The sequence below is a fragment of the Erinaceus europaeus genome, chromosome 6 (genome assembly GCF_950295315.1).
Source record: "Erinaceus europaeus chromosome 6, mEriEur2.1, whole genome shotgun sequence".
NCBI classification, from domain to species: Eukaryota; Metazoa; Chordata; class Mammalia; order Eulipotyphla; family Erinaceidae; genus Erinaceus; species Erinaceus europaeus.
The window spans coordinates 53242674-53265932 of NC_080167.1; the positions used below are offsets into that span (position 1 = coordinate 53242674).

General features: G+C 41.7%; 1 protein-coding gene and 1 pseudogene across 2 annotated transcripts in view; one reads left to right on the forward strand and one right to left on the reverse strand.

Annotated features, from left to right (window-relative positions):
* ITGA8 (integrin subunit alpha 8) overlaps window positions 1-23259 on the reverse strand; it is a 183721-nt gene that overhangs the window by 102844 nt on the left and 57618 nt on the right. For both annotated transcript variants that reach the window (XM_060192219.1, XM_007526133.3), the window contains exons 11-13: window positions 15510-15562; window positions 4221-4426; window positions 1806-1997 (exon numbers count right to left, since the gene is read on the reverse strand). In XM_060192219.1, coding sequence (XP_060048202.1) covers window positions 1806-1997; window positions 4221-4426; window positions 15510-15562 — 451 coding nt within the window. The remainder of the gene's footprint in view (window positions 1-1805; window positions 1998-4220; window positions 4427-15509; window positions 15563-23259) is intronic.
* On the forward strand, window positions 17095-17589 carry LOC132538933 (large ribosomal subunit protein eL21-like; annotated as a pseudogene).

A 23259-nucleotide genomic window follows, 5' to 3' on the forward strand; every position in this document is an offset into this window, starting at 1 on the left:
CATAAGTTAATGGCAATCACTACACTCTTTACTATTTTAACTTAGTAATGGTTTCATGGAATCCTACTTTTAGGTATCTAGGGACGTCTGTAATATTAAATCTGCTTTGTGTCCACAATAAGTCTAATGCTAGTAGCATGGAACTATTTTGGACAAATTCATAAGAATATGTTCTGGTGTCCTTTTAGACTACTCCCAAAGGAGGAGGAAAAAATCAAAGTATTAAAGTTAGTGATGTGGATTTGGGCAGTGTACTGGAATGCTGCCCCATTAGGGAAGAGGTGGTGGAAAGAGACATGGTTTCGATAAGCACCTGGAGTGATCACCTAATAATTAATGATGTCAAAGTATTTAATGAATTACTTAGAATAACCAACATAACAGTAAAAAGTGAACCAAAAAACCAAGAAGTCTGATGTTCTGTGCTACAAATGCTGACTACTAAAACAGTCCTTTAAGACAAATCCATGCATTCACTAAGCATGAGTGAGTTCTCTGTGTTCTATGGATTTCCATACTTAGATTCATACTGAGTCCTCAGAAGAAAGTGATTTATACTGAGTCCTCAGAAGAAAGTAAGTATAAGCAGTTAACTAATTCTTTCTGCATCACTTCAAGCTATTACTGAAAAATGTGGAAAGTATTTACATTCTGAAGATGTAAGCCTAAGAACAGAAATAATTCAGTTCATAAGTTAATAATAATTATGAATTCCAAAGGGAGCTACAGAGTTAAAGTAAATAGCTCTATAAAGTATCCAACACAAGCTGTTACTTTTTTTAATGGAGACCAAATTCCCAAAGGATTTCAAATAAAAACCTTGGCTGCAAAATTATTCAGTTTTTTAAATTTTTTTATTATCTTTATTTATTTATTGGATAGAGATATTCAGAAATCGAGAGGGAAGGGAGGGATAGAGAGGGTGAGAGACAGAGAGACATCTGCAGTCCTGCTTCACTACTTGTGAAGCTTTCCCCCTGCAGGTGGGGTCCAGGGGCTCGAACCTGGGTCCTTGCGCATTGTAACGTGTGCACTCAACCAGGTGCGCCACCACCCAGCCCGTCCAATGCATTTTTAAAGCCATCTTGCCTTTTTAACATTGTCTCTTGATGGGGAAGTATTGGTCTGCTTTTAATTCTGCTTCTAATACCCCTTCTGTTTTGATCATCACGTTAGATTCGCTTGCATTGCTTAACGTTGTGTTCTATTTACATAGTCATAGTTTTGTTTGAGATCCACACTGGTTTAATTCCCACTGGTTCACACTCTTTTTACACTCCGCCCCCTCTCCTAGTCACATCCTGTTTTCCACCGTTTAATCCCCAATGGTTCAAGCACTTTTTTCCTTTTCCCCACCCCCATCCTATGAACATACTCTTCCGACCTGACACTTCCACCTCAGGAGATATAAAGGACAGGATTTTCTCATGAATAGAGATTAGATAGATTGCACTGCATTCTCGCTCATCAATAAAGACTGAACTGCGTTCCCAGATCAGCTATGAGTCCTGGTCGTTTGTCTCCTGCCCACGAAGCTAGCCTGGCATCTGGTGCCTGAATAGGAACCAGCAGGGAAGGGAAGGGGGTGCTTGTTTTGAATAGTTTCAAAAGCTCTTGAAAGTCACTTTGGAAACACACACACACACACACACACACACACACACACACACACACACACACACACACACACCATCATTTCCTTCAACCATATGAAAGAGCTACTTACTTACACATGATGCATTTTCCAGAGAATGAACACTTTCTAGGAAGTGGACTGTCTCATGGGAGAAGAAAGCAAACCTTACCTGGGTAATCATTCTTGTCAATGTCTGAATCTCCTCTTAAAGTAAAGCCAAATCCAGATGGCACAGCCTGGGAAGCCCATATTCCTTGCAGAATTTGGGAAGGCCTGGTGTTTAAGCCATCCTTGTTCCCATTGTAAATGAGCACTTTGCCTCTTTGATCCTTGCCTGCGAATGGTGCACCAATAGCAATGTCTACAGACACACACAGACATATTATTAGAAGGCTATAGAAATATAATCAAGTACAATTGAAGAGCAGTATCACAAAGCTCAAAAGATTTAATAAATTTTCCATGCCATTTTTGTACTGTTGCAACTATAGTGATTTTTTGTTGTCTTTTAACTATTTTTTCAGTGCCCACTATGAACTGGATGCAATAAAAAGGGCAGTGACCCAGGGGCTCCTTTTTAGAAAGTGTATATTATGGTACTGGTGATAGATGATTGGGACAAAAACCCAATCAAGAAAAAAAAATGAAAATAACAAATGCTAGGTAGAGAGAATCTTAAAAACAATGATGTAATAGAGTGACTAGATTTTGTTTTAGATCAGGTGGTCAACTACCTGTTTATAAACTAAAATCTAGGGACTATGTGAAATTAGATGGCAGAGTATTCCAGCTAGCACTGCACAAAGGCCAAAGGTCAAAGGAACTTGTTGCATTTGAGCAACAGCCAAAGGATGATCTAGATGGTAATTTAGGGAATCATGGGAGGGTGAAGTTAGATCACAGGGTTGGGTAGGCAGGGGAGGCAGCCTGACAGGGTATTTGAAATGTTCTTGTTCAAAGGGAAAACAATCTCTTTCTAAAAGAAATGATCACATCAACCCATGATGTTGGTAAGGCCCATGTGTAGTCAAAGGCAATGAGAAACCCATCAAGAGAGCCCTAATCACCCCCACCCACCACACGGGGGGAGGGGTTCATTATCATTCCAAACAATAAACATAGACACCAGTATCTCCTGCTTCCTGAAAATTTGTATTCTAACACTTAACATTTATGAAAGATTTACATTAATATGTATTTTTGGTAACAGAGAGAAACTCAACGAGGGTTTCAATTTTAGGACAAAAGCAAAAACAAACAACAAACTCTAGCTGCTCTAGAGGCTGAGAAAGTGACTCCGCCCAGTTTCTCTTCAGGGCCAGATGTCCATCATCTGTGCTTTTGTTATAAGTGAGTGTGACTTTAGGTTTTGTGTTATTTGAAAGGATTTGGTATTTTGGGAGTCTGGGGAAGCTAAAAAATATTTCCATATAAGCTAGTGATAATTGCTTCTTCACTTTATGCCATTTTGCCATAGAACAGGCTTATAGGGTTGCTGTGCTTTAGTTAGTGGGGATTGAAAGGGGGGGGCAGTTCTGTACTTAGTTTAACATGAAAAAAGTCTCAACAGCATAATAACATAGCAGTCTACCACAGTCAATGGCAGTATGTATTCTCATTTTGTCACTCATTTTTCATTACTCAAAGACAAATCTGGTAAGACTGAATAAATTGTGGATTGATTACATAATGAATATCATAAACCCACTTTTGTTTAACAGATAGGATAAAAGATCTAGAAAGTTGGGAGTCAGGTGTAGCGCAGCGGGTTAAGCGCATATGCTGCGAAGCACAAGGATAGGCATAAGGATGCCGGTTCGAGCCCCTGACTTCCTTTTATCTGCAGGGGAGTCATTTCACAAGCAGTGAAGCAGGTCTGCAGGTGTCTTTCTCTCCCCCTCTCTGCTCCTCCTCTCTCCATTTCTCTCTGCCTTACCCAACAATGACGACAACAATAATAACCACAACAATAAAACAAGGGCAACAAGAGGGAAAAACAAACAAACAAACAAATAAAATCTAGAAAGTCAGAATGTTGCAGAAAACACTGTCAGAAAGTAGGTGGAGGGAGTCACTGTCTTCTATACCAAGTTAGTGAGATTCTCCCTGTCCCTTTGTTTAGCACCAGTTAGGCATCCTTTAGCCCATTTTATACTCAAGAACAAATAAAACTGAGAGAGACAGGGCCTCTTTTATACCATTAACATATGCTTCTCTTAGTTCTTAAAGTATCATCAACGTTTTGAGAGAGAAAACAAAGGAAAAAATGTCTACCCAGATTAGTGTTTATTGCACTTGACTGCACAGAAATAGGGTCATTTAGGAAGCAAAGTCAGCTGGTGATTTTTCTTTCTAACTTCTCTCGAATCATGAATGTTTACTATATGCTCTTATTTTATGAGGCTATTTAAAAAAATTACTATCCAAACAGTCCTAGGATTTTTTTTCTGAGTATACTAGCAGATATTTGGAGGATGTATGAAATTGTACTCCCAAGACAACAACAGTCTTGTAAAACAGCATTTTATCTAAATAAATAAAAACATGTCACTGACATTGGGACACAAACACTGCTGTCAGTTACCATTGTATCCATCTTGGTTCAGGTCTCCTAAGTGTGCCACTGAGCTTCCAAATCTCCCAAAAACCTCGGTGCCTATGAGGACTTGGGGGTCCCCGAAGACTATGGCGCTTATTTGCAGATACAGGTAAACTTGTCCGACTTCTCTAGGACTACTCTCAAATTCACGTTCCATAAAGAGGGGGGCCCCTATCAGTATATCATCCATTCTGCAGGGGACAAAGAGAGAGGTTAGTATGTTGGCAGACTTGAGACATTGGGAGGGTACATGTAAAGTCAACCAAATAAGTCAATTTCCATTGTTATTTTTACTTCTTCCAGGAACATTTTGCAATTAATGCGTTTCTTTAGTTGCTTTGTTATGTCGATGAACTCCTAGGAAAACAGGAGCTGCTAAATTATAACAATGCATTTTTTTAGCTCAGTGAAAAATAACTACTATAAGAAACCCACAGATATTTCATGCTGTTGGCTGACCAGTGCACTCCTAGAAATTGTAGTTTCATAAGTAAAACAGATTTTTTTTTTCCTCCAGGGTTATTGCTGGGCTTGGTGCCTGCACCATGAATCCACTGCTCCTGGAGGCCATTTTTTCCCCCTTTTGTTGCCCTTGTTGTTGTAGCCTCGTTGTGGTTATTATTATTGCCATTGTTGATGTTGTTCATTGCTGGATAGTACAGAGAGAAATAGAGAGAGGAGGGGAAGACAAAGAGGGGGAGAGAAAGATAGACACCTGCAGACCTGCTTCACCGCCTGTGAAGCGACTCCCCTGCAGGTGGGGAGCCAGGGGCTCAAACCGGGATTCTTACGCCAGTCCTTGCGCTTTGTGCCACATGTGCTTAACCTACTGCGCCACCGCCCGACCCCCAGTAAAACAGATTTTAAAGGACTAAGTAGATCTTTCTAAAAGTGAATTCAAGTTTGTCTACAATTTGCACAACTACACACTGAAATTACGAAGTTTTTCTGTATCCATGTGATGTAACATAAATGTTGTCCCCTTGTTTGTTAAGCCTAGATAAGTGGGCTAAAGAGGGTTGTAGCACTGTTAAGGGAGAAAAAAAATCATCCTAGCTGAGAATTTACTTATTCTTTATAAGTATAGGTAGATATTATAGTAAAAAACTAATAGATGGTTTCTTTAATTTGAAACATTTTGACTTTTTATTAAAAAATGTTTAATAGAGGGCTAATTGATTATTGACACATTAGCTTAGTCTCTCATCTCCCTGTGATAGGTGTCTGCCAAAACTTTCTCACCCCCAATTTAGGTCCTTTGCCACCATCTTGCACTGGCACTCCAGATCCCTTCATCCTACCCCCTTACTGCCCTCGCCAAAGTCTTTTACTTTGGTGCAATACACCAAGTGCATGGTCTTTAAGGTTGAAATTTTCAAGAAATAAACCGCTAAATAAATTAGTGATAAAGACACAACCACCAGCTGAATCTAAAGCAATAGTGGCTTAAGTTGTTTCTTTCACAGAACCAGTGAATATAAAGAGTACTACAGCAGACACATGCATTACTTTTACTTTAAAAATTTCAAATAAGCCACATCAACAAAAATTATCATTTGGGGCCAGGTGGTGGCACATGTTACAATGTGCAAGGATTCAGGTTCAAGCCCCCTGGTCCCCACCTGCAGGAGGAAAGCTTTGCAAGTGGCGAAGCAATGTATTTAAAAATTATCATTTGAGGGGGCCAGGCAGTAGTGCAGCAGGTTAAGTGCACATGGTGCAAAGCACAAGGACCAGGACCGGCGTAGGAATCACAGTTAAAGCCCCTCGGTTCCCCACCTACAAGGGGGGGGTCGCTTCACAAGCAGTGAAGCAGGTCTGCAGGTGTCTGTCTTTCTCTCCCCCTCTCTGTCTCTCCCTCATCTCTCGATTTCTCTCTGTCCAATCCAGTAACAACAAGGGCAACAAAGTGGGGGGGAGGGACAGCCTCTAGGAGTAGTAGATTTCTAGTGCAGGTGCTGAGCGCCAGCAATAACCTTGGAGGCAAAATAAATAAATATTATCATTTGATCTTTACTAATAATCTCTACCAAAATTTGTCTTAAGGCAAAGACCCCATCCTGGAAGATGCAGTGGTCTGAAGAATTATCTCAGAAAGAAATGATAGTCTGCATATTCCTGAGGTTTTACAATGTAAGCAAACTGCTAAAAGAAAAAAGAAATTACCATTCATCTAAAAGGTGGGATGAAGTGGGAATAGTTCCTGAGAGCAAGAAACCTTCTTAAATTCTGAGTGGTTTGCAAGGCACTCAAACCTCACTCTACCCACCTCTCTCTCCAACCCCTGCTGCCCACCCCCTCCTCCCAGCTCATCTGCTGTGGGCTTCTCAGCAGGATGCAAGAGACATCCTGTGTCTCAGCATATGGGATGCTGAGTGATTTGAAGGAGGGCTATTAGGCCAAGCTGCTTCTAATTAATTTACAAATGTAGTCAAATCACGAGTCAGATAACCATAAACAAAATGGGGTGGGGAAGTCTATGGATGGTCTAAACTAAATGGATCCTGGACAGGGAATACAGCCAGCACTGGGAGGAAATTAGGAAGATTCAGGGAAGAGATGGCAGTGGATATTTTCTTAACCCTGTTGTTTGTTGTCCTGTATAATGTGTGCGTATATACACATACACATACCCTATGCATGTTATTGTTTTAAATGTTGACTTGCAACCCACTGGTGAACTGTGCAATCAATTTACTGAGTCTTGAGCACACTACAGACTGGTAGGAGGGCAGGGGTGGGGTCCTTCCAATCCCTGGTCTTCCTCTGCAGGAGCCTGTTTGCCTGCCGGTATGAGGAGGGATTTGTTAAACATCTGATTGTTTATGTTGCCACTTTGTAGTCAAGAGACATCTATGAATAAAATCACTAGTTCACAACTGCAAGATTGGGCCATTTTCTTTCTGTAAAGAAAGAACAAAGCCCAATAACTGGTCTCTAAGGGGAGGAACATGACATGATATTGACACAGTTGGCTTACTCCATTCCTCACTGCCAAAACCAACGTCTAGAAATGGGAAATGATTTGGCCCATCACTGAGAAAGACAGCACATCCATGGCTGCCTGGAGAAATATGACAGCACTGATTGATTGTTTTAGAGATGCAGTTCCCCAGATACTAAAGTGTAACTTTCGAAAACCTTCTAAATGCTCCCCAAAAGAGAAAGACATTTGTTCTTAATTTCTTCGTGTTCTCATAAAGTTGAGAGACAATAGCTATCTTGAATTCAATTGGTACAATGTATCTTATAGAATGTGTTGTATATTAGCAATACTACCTAGGTGTCACAGTATGTATATATTATTGTTTAGGTTTGGTGTTATTGAATCTTGATTTGTGTTAGTGGATTGTAAAATCAATTTAAAGTCTTGACAAACATTTTTTGTTTTTTTAAAAAACAGAATACTGGGAGTCGGGCTGTAGCGCAGCGGGTTAAGCGCAGGTGGCGCAAAGCACAAGGACCGGCATAAGGATCCCGGTTCAAACCCTGGCTCCCCACCTGCAGGGGAGTCGCTTCACAAGTGGTGAAGCAGGTCTGCAGGTGTCTATCTTTCTCTCCCCTCTCTGTCTTCCCCTCCTCTCTCCATTTCTCTCTGTCCTATCCAACAACAACAACAACAACAATAATAACTACAACAATAAAACAACAAGGGCAACAAAAGGGAATAAATAAATATTAAAAAAATAAAAAAAATACAAAATAGAGAATATTGTGGAAAGTATCAGAATGAATATGTTACACATCATAAGGCTAAGCATTGCCCCCACCAGACCTCTGCTTTAGTTATTTGTGTGTGTGCTGAGCTGCAATGTCAAATGTATTTCTTGGGGAGTCTCAGGGGGTAGCGCAGCAGGTTAAGCGTACGTGAGTGCATGTGGCGCAAAGTGCAAGCAAGGACCGGCATAAGGATCCTGGTTCAAGCCCCTGGTCGCTTCACAGGTGGTGAAGCAGGTCTGCAGGTGTTTATCTTTCTCTCCCTGTCTCTGTCTTTCCCTCCTCTCTCCATTTCTCTCTGTCCTATCCAACGACGATGACATCAACAGCAATAGCTACAACAACAATAAAAACACAAGGGCAACAAGAAGGAAATAAATAAATATTTTTAAAAGTGTATTTCTTGTTATGATTCACGGGCGAGAAAAAAAATCACTTGAAAACTACTGCAGGACACTATGTGTGTTACTAGTTATTTAAAAAGTCTTTACTCTTCACAATATACATCCAGTTCAAATTTACAGTTTAAAGTATTTATTAGCATTTTTTCACTGGCCTTCTAATAAATTGGCTGAGCTCAGTCTAATAAAATACTGAACATAATACATGAAACAATACATAATAGGAGACTATAAATTATCATTAATACCTACTCAAATTATTTTCTTGGTAAATAAGAGCTAGGAAACTTAGATTCATAAGTCAATTAAACTTGGAATCTTTCTAGGTTTTAGCATTCTAGATTTTTCTGCTTAGTTCAATTAATGTCTAACTTATAAGAGAGAATATACTTAGAATAAATCTAACACAAAACACAGTGAAAGCTTTTTCCTTTTAAATCATTTCCTCTAAGTTGTTCTCACATTAACTGCTAAGAATCACTTTAAAATTAATTCTTTTTGAGCCTAAAAATCGGACTGGAAACTAACCAGCAGATAAAGTTACAATTCTATGGATTTCTGAAATAATATAACTACTTTAAGGCATACAGCCACAAAGGAAAAAAAATTGCTTGCTTAAGCTCAAAATGAAAAATGTCATCTCTATTTCTTGTTAACTTTGTCCAGAAATTCTGAACAGCATTTACATTGACAGTGCTTGTAGCTCTGGATATCTTAAGATAACTAAACTGAAGCTAATTTTGCCAGTTTGTTTATATTTTCAAAACAGGCACAGGCTTAACAATATCAACCACTACCCAGCATGCATACAACTGTTTGGTCTAAGTTTCTAAAATCCATTCATAATAACTGGAGAACTTTTTAACTAAAAAAAAAAAAAAAAGGAAGGACTGGGGAAATAGCTCAGCCTGTTAAAGCACCAACTTGTATGCCTGAAGTTCCAGAGATCCCAGGTTCAATTCCCAGCACCAACTGAAGCCAGGGCTGAGCAGTTTTCTCTCTCTCTCTTTCTCTCTCTTTCTCTCCCTCTCCCTCCCTATTTCTCCCTATCTCTCTTAATAAATCTTTATAAAATGTGGATTTACTTATTTGGCCTCATTATTCAATGTCTTTTCCCTCCTGACACTAGGATTTTGGAGCACTTTGGGAACTTTCATTTCACTGCACACAGTAGATATATGATGAACACTGCCAGGGAATGCTCACTAGGTAGCTTCATTCCAAATACTAAGGGTTCCATTATCTCTTGGCTGGGTTAAGGGCAGTCTGGCTTACTCCCATAAAATGTGGGGAGTCCCGACTTCTAAACCATGAACAGCCAAGGGATAATCTCAATTTTAACTCTTCTGGGTCGTTGTACAACATCCACTCAGGTCCAGGCTTATTTGTTTTTGATGCAGGTTGTTTGTTTAAAGGCTACTGCAAAGTTAGCCATTTGAGTAAAGAATGGGAGTTAAATCTCAATTCTGGTGCTAAACTCAGTGGCATTAAATTTTTTTTTTAACTTTATTGATAGGGCTGAGAGAAATTGAGAGGAAAGAAAATAGAGAGAGAGAGACCTGCAGAACTTCATCACCACTTGTGACGCTTCCCCCACACCCCCACAGGTGGAGACCAGGTGCTTGGACTTGGGTTCTTGCACATTATAATGTGTGCGTTTAACCAGGTGTGCCATGACCCAGCCCCTCAAATGCTTCTTTAGCCATTTTCTTTTTAAGCTTTTAGAAGGCTCTGATAACACATATAGTCCTTCTGCCTTGGAAGTTCTACATGGTTGATTGTTTTTTAAAAATTTTATATTTAAAGGGGCCGGGTGGTGGCACACCTGGTTGAGCGCGGGTATTATAATGTGCAAGGACTCAGTCCCCACCTGCAGGAGGAAAGCTTTGCGAGTGGTGAAGCAGTGCTGTAGGTGTCTGTCTCTCTCTATCACCCACTTCCCTCTTCATTTCTGGCTGTCTCTATCCAATAAATAAAGATAATAAAATTTTTTTAAAAATTTTAAAAATTCTATATTTAATTATTGGATAGAGACAGAGAAACTGAGAGGAAAGAGGAGACAGAAAGAGAGAAAGAGAGAAGAAAAGAGAGGAAGAGAGGAGAGGGAAAGGGAGAGAGAGAGAAATATTGTAGTGCTGTTTCACTGCTCAGGAAACTTTCCCCTTGCAGGTGTTGGGAATCAGGGGCTTGAATCTGGGTTCCTGTGTATTGTAGCATGTGTTCTCAACCAGGTGAGCCACAGCCCAGCCCTTCATAAAGGTTTTGTTATTGTTTGTAGTAGAAAACTTTCTTTTCTTTTTAGCAGAGCTCTGATTATCTGTGCTTCATAATGGTACTGGAGATTGAACCTGGGACCTTAGGTGCATCAGCCATGAGAGTCTTTTTGTATAACCATTATGCTGACTCCCCACCCCCTTGTGGTCTTAGTTATTCTTTTCTTTCTACTTTTTTTCCCCATAGTACTGCTTGGCTCTGTCTTATGGTAGTGTGGGGGAATTAAACCTGGGGCCTTAGAGCTTCAGGAATGAGATTTTTTGTTTGTTTGTTTGTTTTTGGATAGCCATTATGCTATCTTCCTGCCCAACTGTTATTTTCTTTCATGACTCAAGCCACTGAAGGTTAAAGCAAATTGATTTTTTTTTCTCTTTCTCTCTTTTTAAAATATGTTGCTGGGGAATGAACCCAGGCCTGGTGAGTGTACAATATTGCTGAGAAATCTCCCTGTGCAGTTTTCTTTATCAGAAAGAGGCCATAACACTGCTGCATCATCTGTGGAACTCCCTCTGGTGCCATCCAGGATACTCCTGTGTGGTACCAGGCTTCATGCCCAGGTCTCAAGTATGGTAAAGCACACACCTCACTGAGTAAGTTATCTCCTCAGCAAGGAGATTGTCTGTGATCTACTTGCAGGATATAATTGATGCTCAGGGGACCAGGAGATGACTCACTCTGTTAGAGTGCACATGATACCATACATGAGGATCCAGATTTGAGTCTCCAGCCACTGCATGGGAGCACCTGCACAGGGACACTTCACAAGAGGGGTGGTCAGTGGATCAGTGCTGTGATGTCTTCTCTGGTCAAAGCCACTGTGTTTCAGTGGACTTCCTGAACTCCTACCAGCCATCAGGGCAGAGGGAATCTTCTAAAATTCCCTCTAAAACTGAATTTGGAACAGCCACCCTGTCACTGAAAATCCTTACTCTTAGGAAGCTATTTCCTACTTGGAAGCAGACTCATTCTTTTGATGGCAGAATCTTGTGGTGCTGGGTGTACGTGGAGACTGGAACCAGTGCAGTGGCTCCCATGGTCTGGGAGCTCGTGCCTCTGTGAAGCTCCTTGAATAAGCCTGTGGCTCTGGGAATTTCTCTGTCCTACCACAGCACTCTTCCTAGACATCACCTGCCTGCTCCACCTTCTCCTCCTTCTATTCTGTCAATGATAATCTTATCAGGAACATTTCCTGGCTGTCTGAGCAATTCTCCAGTGCATTGCTGGGGACTCTGATAATAATTTGAATGTCTCTCCAGGGTGGAGAAGATTCAAGTAGCAATGCACAGAACTTGCATTCAGGAGGCCTCAGGTTAGAACCCAGTATGACCTACAACCAGAGCTGGGCAGTACTCTGCTAAAAACAAATAGGCAAACAAACTCGAAAGTCTGCAAGGAGTGTGAATCAGGAAGGATGGTGTAGAGGTTGGAGGCAGGAAAGTGTGGCTGGAGAAAATATGGTAGATGAAATGTTTGTGTTTTCTAGGGAGGAAAATCCTGTCTTCATCTCACTCTCTCTTTCTTTCTTTCTTTCTTTCTTTCTTTCTTTCTTTCTTTTTGCCTCCAGGGTTATTGGTGGGGCTCAGTGCCTGCATTACGAATCCACTGTGCCTGGTGGCTATTTTTTTCTCCTTTTGTTGCCCTTGTTGTTTATCGTTGTTATAGTTATTATTATTGCTGTTATTGCTGTCATTGTTGCTGGATAAGACAAGGAGAAATCGAGAGAGAAGGGGAAGACAGAGGGGGGGAGAGAAAGATAGACACCTGCAGACCTGCTTCACTGCTTGTGAAGTGACTCCCCTGCAGGTAGAGAGCTGGGGGCTGGAACTGGGATCTTTATGAGAATCCTTGCGCTTTGCGCCAGGTGCGCTTAACCCACTGCACTACTGCCCGGCCCCCTTCATCATTTTCTTTTTTTTCCTTTTTAATTTTTTATTATCTTTATTTATTTATTGGATAAACACAGCCAGAAATCAAGAGGGAAGGGGTGAGTAGAGAGGAAGCGAGACACCTGCAGTACTGCTTCACCACTTGTGAAGCCTTCCCCATTCAGGTGGCGATCGGGTACTTGAACCTGGGTCCTTGCACATTGTAACATGTGCGCTCAATCAGGTGCGCCACCACCCAGGCCCTCCCTTCATCTTTTTCTAAAGCTTGCTGTTACTTAAAAATATACTAGGGAGCGCAGCAGGTTAAGAGCACATGGTACAAATCGCAAGGACTGATAAGGATCCCGGTTTGAGCCCCCGGCTCCCCACCTGCAGGGGAGTCACTTCACAGGCGGTGAAGCAGGTCTGCAGGTGTCTGTCTTTCTCTCCCCCTCTCTGTCTTCCCCTCCTCTCTCCATTTCTCTCTGTCCTGTTTAACAAGGATGACATCAATAACAACAACAATAACTAAAACAACAATAAAAAGGGCAACAAAAAGAAAATAAATAAATATTAAAAATAGACTAAAAGCCACTGACTTGATTGCTAATTATCCTATACATAAAACCTCATTTATTAAAAAGAAAATAAAATAGGGAGTCGGGCAGTAGCGCAGTGGGTTAAGCGCATGTGGTGCAAAACCCAAGGATTGACATAAGGACCCCAGTTCGAGCCCCCAGCTCCCCACCTGCAGGGGAGTCACTTTACAGGCAGTGAAGCAGGTCTGCAGGTGTCTTTCTCCCCCTCTCTGTCTTCCCCTCCTCTCTCCATTTCTCTCTGTCCTATCCACCAATGACATCAATAACAACAACAATAATAACTACAACAATAAAACAACAAGGGCAACAAAAGAGAATAAATAAATAGATAAATAACACAATTTTAAAAAGGAAATAAAATAGAAAATTGCATTCCTGTCAATATTTCTTATCCTTCTGTTTGGTTTTATAAGTGTAACAAAAGGACTTTATTTCTTAGAGCATCCTTGAATCCAAGATAAAGCTGAGCAGAAAGTAGAGCAAGCCCCCACATTACTCCCTTGCTACCTGCACATGCAACCTCCCCCCAGTGATGGCACCCCCTCAGGACAAGCAGTGGACCTACATTTACAAATCATTGTCACCCACAGTCTGTATATACAAGGGTTCACTCTTGGGGGTTTACATTCTGTAGATTTGGGCAAATACTTAGTGACGTAGACCCTCCTTTGTATAGTATAATACAGAGACTTTCCACTGCATTAGAAATCCCCAGTGCTCCCCCTTTCTCTCCTCCCCTTCCAATTAACTCCTAATGCCGCTAATCTTTGCACTGTGTCCATAGATTTGCCTTTCCCAGAGTGGCATATACAGTGCTGTTGTATGCTTTACATTGGGTTGTTCTAGTTCTCCCCCCCCCACCAAGAGAATTGGATCAGTCCAGTTAGTTTCGAGGGCCCGCTTGGCCCCGCCCCTGGGAACCCCGAGAGAGGGTTGGAGAGTTCCAGGGTTCGAGAGTCGCAGAGTAAGAGAGAGTGCTTGCTCCGCCGCAAAGAGACCGCAGAGTTCTGTTTGGTGATTAGTTTGGTTTAGTTTATGAATCGTTGTTCCTGAATAAAGAAATACAGCTTCCCTGCCCAGCCGTATGTCTCTGGTCGTCTCTGTTACCCGCCCGTGAAGCTAGCCCGGCCAGCTGGAGCCTCGGAAATTTAACAACAAATGGCGCCCAACATGGAGCAACTGCATAGACCTGCGTGGTAGCGGGTGCCCCATAATTGCCTGATGTAAGTTCCTGTGTCGCTAGAATCTAATTATCTGGGTTGCATCACAATCTTGGACTGGCTTCTTTCATTAGCAGCCTGCATTGAGAAAGTGCAGGTCTTTTCAGTGCTGAGTAAAATCTCATGATCTCGACATGCCATGTTTTATTTTTGCATTTATCTGTTGAGGGCCCCCCTTGCCCTCAGTCCTTCTCTACCCCCCTCCTCACAGTATTCATCACATGCTGGCATACTCTTTAGTTTATTGCTTTTGCCTATACTTATCTCCTCTCCAACTCTAATGTAACTTGGGAGGGAGTCTCCACCTTCTTCTCTGCAACAAATATAAGCATCTAGAACAAAACCAGATTGTACTAGATGCTTGACAGACTTGTGCTGAAGGGCGAGTTAGCTCACCTGATAGGAAACGTGCCTCCTCGCCATACAGCCCTGGCTTTGAGCCCAAGCACTCCACAGACAGCACCGAGGAGCACCATGAGTGGTGGAGCAGGGCCGTGGTGTCTCTGCCTGCATTTCTTTCTAAGTATCCAGAACACAAAGATGCAGCTGAAAGCTCACTAAGGAGTGCCATGTATGCATTGCATGAACTTGTTTCATTCTTGGGACCACATTAAATAAGAGGCCTGATTCCCAAGTAAGGTCTCATTCTTTGACCTTAGAATTAGTGCTTGAACATAAAAATTTAGGTCCTGCTGTTTGGTCAAAGTTCAACTGTACTAATTTACTGCCATAATATAGAAAAAATAATATTTTTATTTTATCTTCTTTGAGGATGTTACAGGCCTGTTGGTAAAGCAATGTCAAGATGACAAAATCTATTTATGTGCAAGTGTTTTATGAATGTATGCTGAGGGGAGCTCTTAGGGAGCAGCGTAACAGGAGCAAATCCTTCACAGACTGCAGATTCTGAATAGCCAAGGAATATTCAATTCTTAAAAGTCAGGATAACTCAAAGAGAAACAGTCTCTTTCTAGAAATGGCAGATGTGGGAAATCACAGTGAAGTCATAAAATGGGGTGACAGCAAATTCTTTAGTCTGTGTGTCCTCTTGCCCTGAACCAAAACAACTTATAACAAGGGAACCTCTGTCTTGTTGAGGAAATAAAGAAGGAAGTATTTATTTTGTGAAAGAGAAGAGTATAACATCTTTATGAATGAATAGAATATGCAGCTAGTAAGAACGTCCTTGTAAACTTACCCATCGTTGTTAACATCTGAAACTGCAACCGTGTATCCAAAATAAGATGCCATCTGCAAAGGGGAAACAGCTGATGACATATTTCGTGTTATAATGAATGCTGACAGTCCTTTCTCAATCAAACTCATTGTAGCACACACTTGGATTCTAGAGACTCAGAGACTCTGGACAGTATCTTTCAGTTCTTGAGTTTCACCCCTTCGTTTAACCCCAATGTAGAGTTCCTCCAAAATGGTCTTCCAGAGGGAGTCGGGCGGTGGTGCAGTGGGTTAAGCGCACGTGGTGCAAAGCGCAGGGACCGGCGTAAGGATCCCGGTTCGAGCCCCCGGCTCCCCACCTGCAGGGGAGTCGCTTCACGGGCAGTGAAGCAGGTCTGCAGGTGTCTGTCTTTCTCTCCCCTCTCTCTCTGTCTTCCCCTCCTCTCTCCATTTCTCTCTGTCCTATCCAACAACAAAGCAATGTCAACAATGGCAATAATAACCGCAACGAGGCTGCAACAACTAGGGCAACAAAAAAGGGGGAAAATGGCCTCCAGGAGCAGTGGATTCATAGTGCAGGCACCGAGTCCAGCAATAACCCTGGAGGAAAAAAAAAAAAAAAGGTCTTCCAGATGCTCAGACACGCTCTGAAGAAGTTCAACAGCCAGTCCATTCAGTTTGTGCACACAGTCATTAGAACTGTTCCTTGCTGAAATGGGCCCTTCCTGCACATCTCCTCCCAAATGCTGTTTAGTTCTGCAATCTTTGACCTCACAGAATACATCTACTTCCACTTCCATGTGAAACTTCACATGACAACATGACCCCCTGAATCACAACCCTACCTCTTTTCTCTTAGAAGCACCTCACTTGATACCACAGAAATGCTGACTCCCTGTGAGAAGATTGACAGAAGAAGAGCTAAAACGAATTGGCACTCCCGGCTTTGAATACTTTGTGCCACTGAAGCATATAAAATACTTGGGTTTTGGTGCACTGGGGTCTCACCAGGGCTTTGTATCTATGTGATTCCATCACTTTCAGCAGACCCTTTTTATTTTTTAAATTTATAATTGATAAAGGGGCCAGGAGGTATTTCACCTACTAGAGCACACACCTTACCTGCAAGGACCTGGGTTTGAGTCACTGGTTATCACATGGGAGCACTGTGCACAGGGGAAGTTTTATGAGTGACACAGCTGTGCTGTTGTGTCTTTTCTTTGTCTGTCTGTCTGTCTGTCTGTCTGTCTCTCTCTCTCTCTCTCTGTCTACAAGGAAAAATGAAGATGCCAGCAGGAGTGGTGCAATCATGTAGGCACAAAGCAATAGTGATAACCTTGTCAGAAACAAAGATAATAAATAAATTTATGAGGGGGGAGATAAAGAGATAGGAGAGATATCACAGCACCTGTCATGCATTGTGCTCCCATGTGGCACCAGGGACTCTAACATGGGTCTTTGAGCAAGTAAAGTGTGTGCTCTACAAGACTAGAAGCTATGTCTCAGTATCAGTTTATGTTGAGATGATGATGACGATGGTGATGATGATTATTATTGAACTTAGTTTCTTTTTAAAAATTGTTTTCTGCTTTTGGCTGGAGCAGCCATCTTCCAGTAAATTGCCAAAATGACTGGCACAAAGGGAAAGAGGAGAGGAACCTGCTATATGTTCTCTAGGCCCTTTAGAAAACACGAAGTTATTCCTTTGGCCACATATATATGCAGATCTATGAGATAGGTGATATTGTAGACCTAAAGGCAATGAATGGGCACTGTTCAAAAAGGAATGCCCCACAAATGTTACCATGGCAAAACTGGAAGTCTACAGTGTTACCCAGCATGCTATTGGTATTGTTGTAAACAAAGGCAAGATTCTTGCCAATAGAATTAATGTTTGTATTAGCATATTAAGCACCCTAGGAGCAGAGACAGCTTCTTGAAATGTGTGAAGGAAAATGATTAGAAAAAAAGGAAGTCGAAGAGAAGGGGACTTGGGTTGAACTGAAAAGCTAGCCTGCTCCACCCAAGAAGCACAGTTTATGAGAGCCAATGGAAAGGAACCAGAGCTGCCAGAACCCATTCCCTATGAGTTCATGGCATGACCAATATAAAAACTTAATAAAATACCTCAAATGTAAAAAATTTATTTCTTTCCTTTTTTTCTTATTAATTTATTTGATAGAACAAAGAGAAATTGAGAGGATGGGGAGGTAGCGAGAGAGAGTGAAAGAGACACACCTGTAGCACTGTTTGACCCCTAATGAAGTTTCTCTCCTGCAGGTGGGGAGTAGAGCTTGGATCTGACTCTTTGTACACTGTAATGTGTGTGGTCAACCAGGCCACAACGCAGCTCCGTAACTTAGTTTCTTTCCCATAGCTTCCTGATTTATCCAGTCTACAGTCCACTAGAAAGGGTGTTCCACAGAAGGCACAGGCCGGTCATTCTGCTCAGTCTCCATCCGCATTGCCTGCACAGTGAGTGACTGGCTCAAAGTAGGTGCCTTTTGCAGAGGAAAGGAGAACTTGAGTTCACAGTGTTGTGCAACAATTCAATTCTCCCTCCTCCATCTCCTTTTCACTATACTCCAGAGACCTCAGCCAGTCACTCTAGGCTATAAATTTGTGTTCCTTACAGCTGCTCAAACACACTCTGGAGAAGTTCAACAGCCAGTCCATTCAGTTTGTGCACAGAGTCATTTGAATTGTTCCTTGCTGAAATAGGCCCTCCATCAAATTTATATGTTAAAATCTGGTCCTCAATGTGATGATTTTAGAAGATGGGACCTTGGGAAGTGATGTGGTCACAGGGGTGGGGCCCTTACAAGGGGTTAGTGTCCTTCTAAAAGAGATTCCAGAGAGCTGTCTAGTCCTCCTTGTGCCACGTGAGGAGGACACAACAGAATACAGCTGTCTTTGAGCCAGGAAGCATGCCAGAGTCTTCCTCAGTACCACTATGACACTCCCATGTGGCACTGGGACTCAGACCTGGACCATGCACATGATAAGGCACACACACTACTTGGTAAACTCTCCAGCAATCTCCGTTTTGAAATGTGATGCTTGAAAAAAAAAAAAAAAGGAAGGAAGGAAGGAAGGAAGGAAGGAAGGAAGGAAGGAAGGAAGAGATGTGATGTTGTGGTCTCCTGATCCCATGTTTCCACTGTCTCTTAGAGGAGAGAGAGAGATTGTGACTAACCACAGCACTGCTCCATCATCCAATGAACTCCCCCACCCCTGCCCCCAGTGCTTTCCATGGTATTTCTAATGTGGTGCCAGGGCTTGACCTCAGGAGTTGGTACATAGAAAGCTTGTGTTCTACCAGGTTTCTTTGTAAGTGCCAAGGAAGCAGGTTTATTTTGACATAGGTCTTTAGTAGTTTAGAAATAAAGGCACTTCTTGAAGCTGGGGACATGGTCATTGTAGAAAGTACTGGACTGAAAAAATATCAGACATGTCAGAGGGCTAGTCCCCATCAAGCCATGATGTGTAAGGACACAGGGAAATCACGTCTGAGTCCTGTGTGCAAAACAAGAATGAGATGTCTATCTTTCAAGTTCCCTTTGAAAATGAAGTGAATCAGTGATTATAGATGATGTAGATGAGTTCCTAGTATATTATTACTCTTCTAATATTCTTCAAGAAAAGTTCATTCCCTTCCTTTTCCTCTCCTTCCCCTTCTTTTTTCCTTTCCTGTTCCCTTCCCCCTTCCCTTTTCTCTCCCTCCCCTACTTCTTTCTTCTTTTCCTTAAGTGTCAGGGAATGAATTAAGGTCTCATGCATGTATGATCATGATGAGTTGACTTCTGGGACTAACTGGTTTTTGTTTCATTTTTCTTTTTTTTTTTTGAGGGAGAGAGAGAATGGCACCACACTATCTCTCCACCACCCATGGAGTTTCCTCAGTGCTGTCCATGGTGCTCCCATGTGTTGCTGGGGAAAAAAACCCAGGTCTTAAAAATGCAGACCAATATCTCTGATGAACATAGATGCTAAAATACTGAACAAAATTCTAGCCAACCGGATACAGCAGTATATTAAAAAGATTGTTCATCATGACCAAGTGGGGTTTATCCCAGGGATGCAAGGTTGGTTTAATATACGTAAATCAGTGGGATCCACCACATGAACAAAAGCAAAACAAAAAAAACCACATGGTCATATAAATAGATGCAGAGAAAGCCTTTGACAAAATACAACATCCCTTTATGATCAAAACACTACAAAAAATGGGAACAGATGGAAAATTCCTGAAGATAGTGGAGTCTATATATAGCAAAACTACAGCCAACATCATACTCAGTGGTGAAAAACTGGAAGCATTTCCACTCAGATCAGATACTAGACAGGGCTATCACTATCACCATTACTATTCAACATAGTGTTGGAAGTTCTTGCCATAGCAGTCAGGCAGGAGCAAGGAATTAAAGGGATACAGATTGGAAAAGAAGAAGTCAAACTCTCCCTATTTGCAGATGACATGATGGTATACACAGAAAAACCTAAGGAATCCAGCAAGAAGCTTTTGGAAATCATCAGGAAATACAGTAAGGTGTCAGGCTACAAAATTAACATTCAAAAGTCAGTGACATTCCTCTATGCAAACACTAAGCTAGAAGAAATTGAAATCCAGAAATCAATTCCTTTTACCATAGCAACTAAAACAATAAAATATTTAGGAGTAAATCTAACCAAAGAAGTGAAATATTTGTATACTGAAAATTATGAATTACTACTCAGGGAAATTGAAAAAGGACACAAAGAAATGGAAAGATATTTCATGTTCATGGGTTGGCAGAATTAACATCATCAAAATGAATATACTACCCAGAGCCATCTACAAATTTAATGCTGTCCCCATCAAGATCCCAAGCACATTTTTTAGGAGAAGAGAACAAATGCTACAATGTTTATCTGGAACCAGAAAAGACCTAGAATTGCCAAAACAATCCTGAGACAAAAGAACAGAACCGGAGGCATCACACTCCCAGATCTCAAACTGTATTATAGGGCCATTGTCATCAAAACTGCTTGGTACTGGAACATGAATAGACACACTGACCAGTGGAATAGAATTGAGAGCCCAGAAATGAGCCCCCACACCTATGGACATCTAATCTTTGACAAAGTTGCCAAGAGTATTAGATGGGGAAAGCAGAGTCTCTTCAACAAATGGTGTTGGAAACAATGGGTTGAAACATGCAGAAGAATGAAACTGAACCACTGTATTTCACCAAATACAAAAGTAAATTCCAAGTGGATCAAGGACTTGGATGTTAGACTAGAAACTATCAGATACTTAGAAAAAAATATTGGCAGAACTCTTTTCTGCATAAATTTTAAAGACATCTTCAATGAAACGAATCCAATTACAAAGAAGACTAAGGCAAGTATAAACCTATGGGACTACATCAAATTAAAAAGCTTCTTCACAGCAAAAGAAACCACTACCCAAACCAAGAGACCCCTCACAGAATGGGAGGATATCTTTACATGCCATATATCAGACAAGAGTTTAATAACCAACATATATAAGGAGCTTGCCAAACTCAACAACAAGACAACAAATAAACCCATCCAAAAATGGGGGGAGGACATGGACAGAATATTCACCACAGAAGAGATTCAAAAGGCCGAGAAACACATGAAAAAATGCTCCAGGTCTCTGATTGTCAGAGAAATGCAAATAAAGACAACAACGAGATGCCACTTCACTCCTGTGAGAATGTCATACATCAGAAAAGGTAACAGCAGCAAATGCTGGAGAGGGTGTGGGGTCAACGGAACCCCCCTACACTGCTGGTGGGAATGTCAATTGGTCCAGCCTCTGTGGAGAACAGTCTGGAGAACCCTCAGAAGGCTAGAAATGGACCTACCATATGACCCTGCAATTCCTCTCCTGGGGATATATCCTAAGGAACTCAACACATCCATCCAAAAAGATCTGTGTACACATATGTTCTTGGCAGCACAATTTGTAATAGCCAAAACCTGGAAGCAACCCAGGTGTCCAACAACAGATGAGTGGCTGAGCAAGTATTGGTATATATACACAATGGAATACTACTCAGCTGTAAAAAATGGTGACTTCACCATTTTCAGCCGATCTTGGATGGACCTTGAAAAAATCATGTTGAGTGAAATAAGTCAGAAACAGAAGGATGAATATGGGATAATCTCACTCTCAGGCAGAAGTTGAAAAACAAGACCAGAAAAGAAAACAGAAGTAAAACTTGAAATGGAATTGGCGTATCACACCAAAGTAGAAGACTCTGGGGTGGGTGGGTGGGGAGAATACAGGTCCAGGAAGGATTCAGAGGACCTAGTGGGGGTTGTATTGTTATATGGGAAACTGGGGAATGTTATGCATGTACAAACTATTGTACTTACTGTTGAATGTAAAACATTAATTCCCCATTAAAAAAAAAAGTGAAAAAAAAAGTTAGGCAGTACTCTACTAGATGAGCCATCACCTGACTGTCTCTACTCCTTTCTTATTAAACAAATCCCATGCAATCACCATGTGTCATTCAACCTTCTAGAATCCATATGCTTACAATGAGTGTCAACTATTGCTTATCCATCAGTCATACAGACTCCTGGTGTCCACAACTAATTTTAGGGAAAAACAAACAACTACATTCAATCAACTCCTTGTGTTTTGTAGCTCTCAAAAGAAAGTTTGGGGGCCAGGCAGTGGCGCACCTGGTTAAGTGCATACATTACAATGCACAAGGACTTGGGTTCAAGCCCCTGGTCCCCACCTGCCAGGGGAAAGCTTCACGAGTGGTGAAGCAGGGCTTCAGGTGTCCTCTGTCTCTTTCTCTCCCTCTCTTCTCAATTTCTCTCTGTCTCTATCAAATAATAAATAAAAATATTTTTAAAAAAGAAAGTTTGAAACTAATTTAGAAGGCAACTACACATTTAATTAAAAATTAAATACAGGGAGTCGGGCTGTAGCACAGTGGGTTAAGCACAGGCCACGCAAAGCGCAAGGACCAGCATAAGGATCCTGGTTCGAGCCCTTGGCTCCCCAACTGCAGGGGAGTCGCTTCACAAGTGGTTTTTCTCTCCCCCTTTCTGTCTTCTCCCATCTCTCTCCATTTCTCTCTGTCCTATCCAACAATGATGCCAACAACAATAATTACAACCATAAAACAACAAGGTCAACAAAAGGGAATAAATAAATAAATAAATAAATACAAACACAACTGGGAACACAGACAATCTAAAATTAGCCACAGCTGCTGCTGCTGCTTTGCTACAGTGACTGTGACCAGCTGCCCCCAGGGGAGGATGTGCCATCATCTCCCTAGACAGAGGGCCACTCCCACAGAGTAGATCCCACCCTGTAGGAGATGGAACTTTGATTTCCTGCCCCCTCTTCTGTTTGCACTGGCTGAACCACAGCACAAAGTGATTGTCATGTGCCAGCTCCACTTTGCTGCAAGAATAAATGAATGAATTCCAAGTGAAGAGCAAAAATCACTCTCCCAACTCTAATCTTCCAGCCACATATACACGGTGACCTCCTGATCCTGGTGTGGTGGCATCTGGCTTTCATTCAGAGGAAATACATCATGCCTCTGTTCCTGCAGCCAAGCCCCTGGAACAGTCACCTGCATGCCTAGCAGATGGTAAGACACAAGCACAGGGCTGTGTTCTACCACCTGGCATGGTGGGGACTAGCCCTCTTATATGTCTGATTTTTGTCAGTCCAGTACTTTTTACAATGACTGTGTCCCCAGCTTCAAGAAGTGCCTTTATTTCTAGAC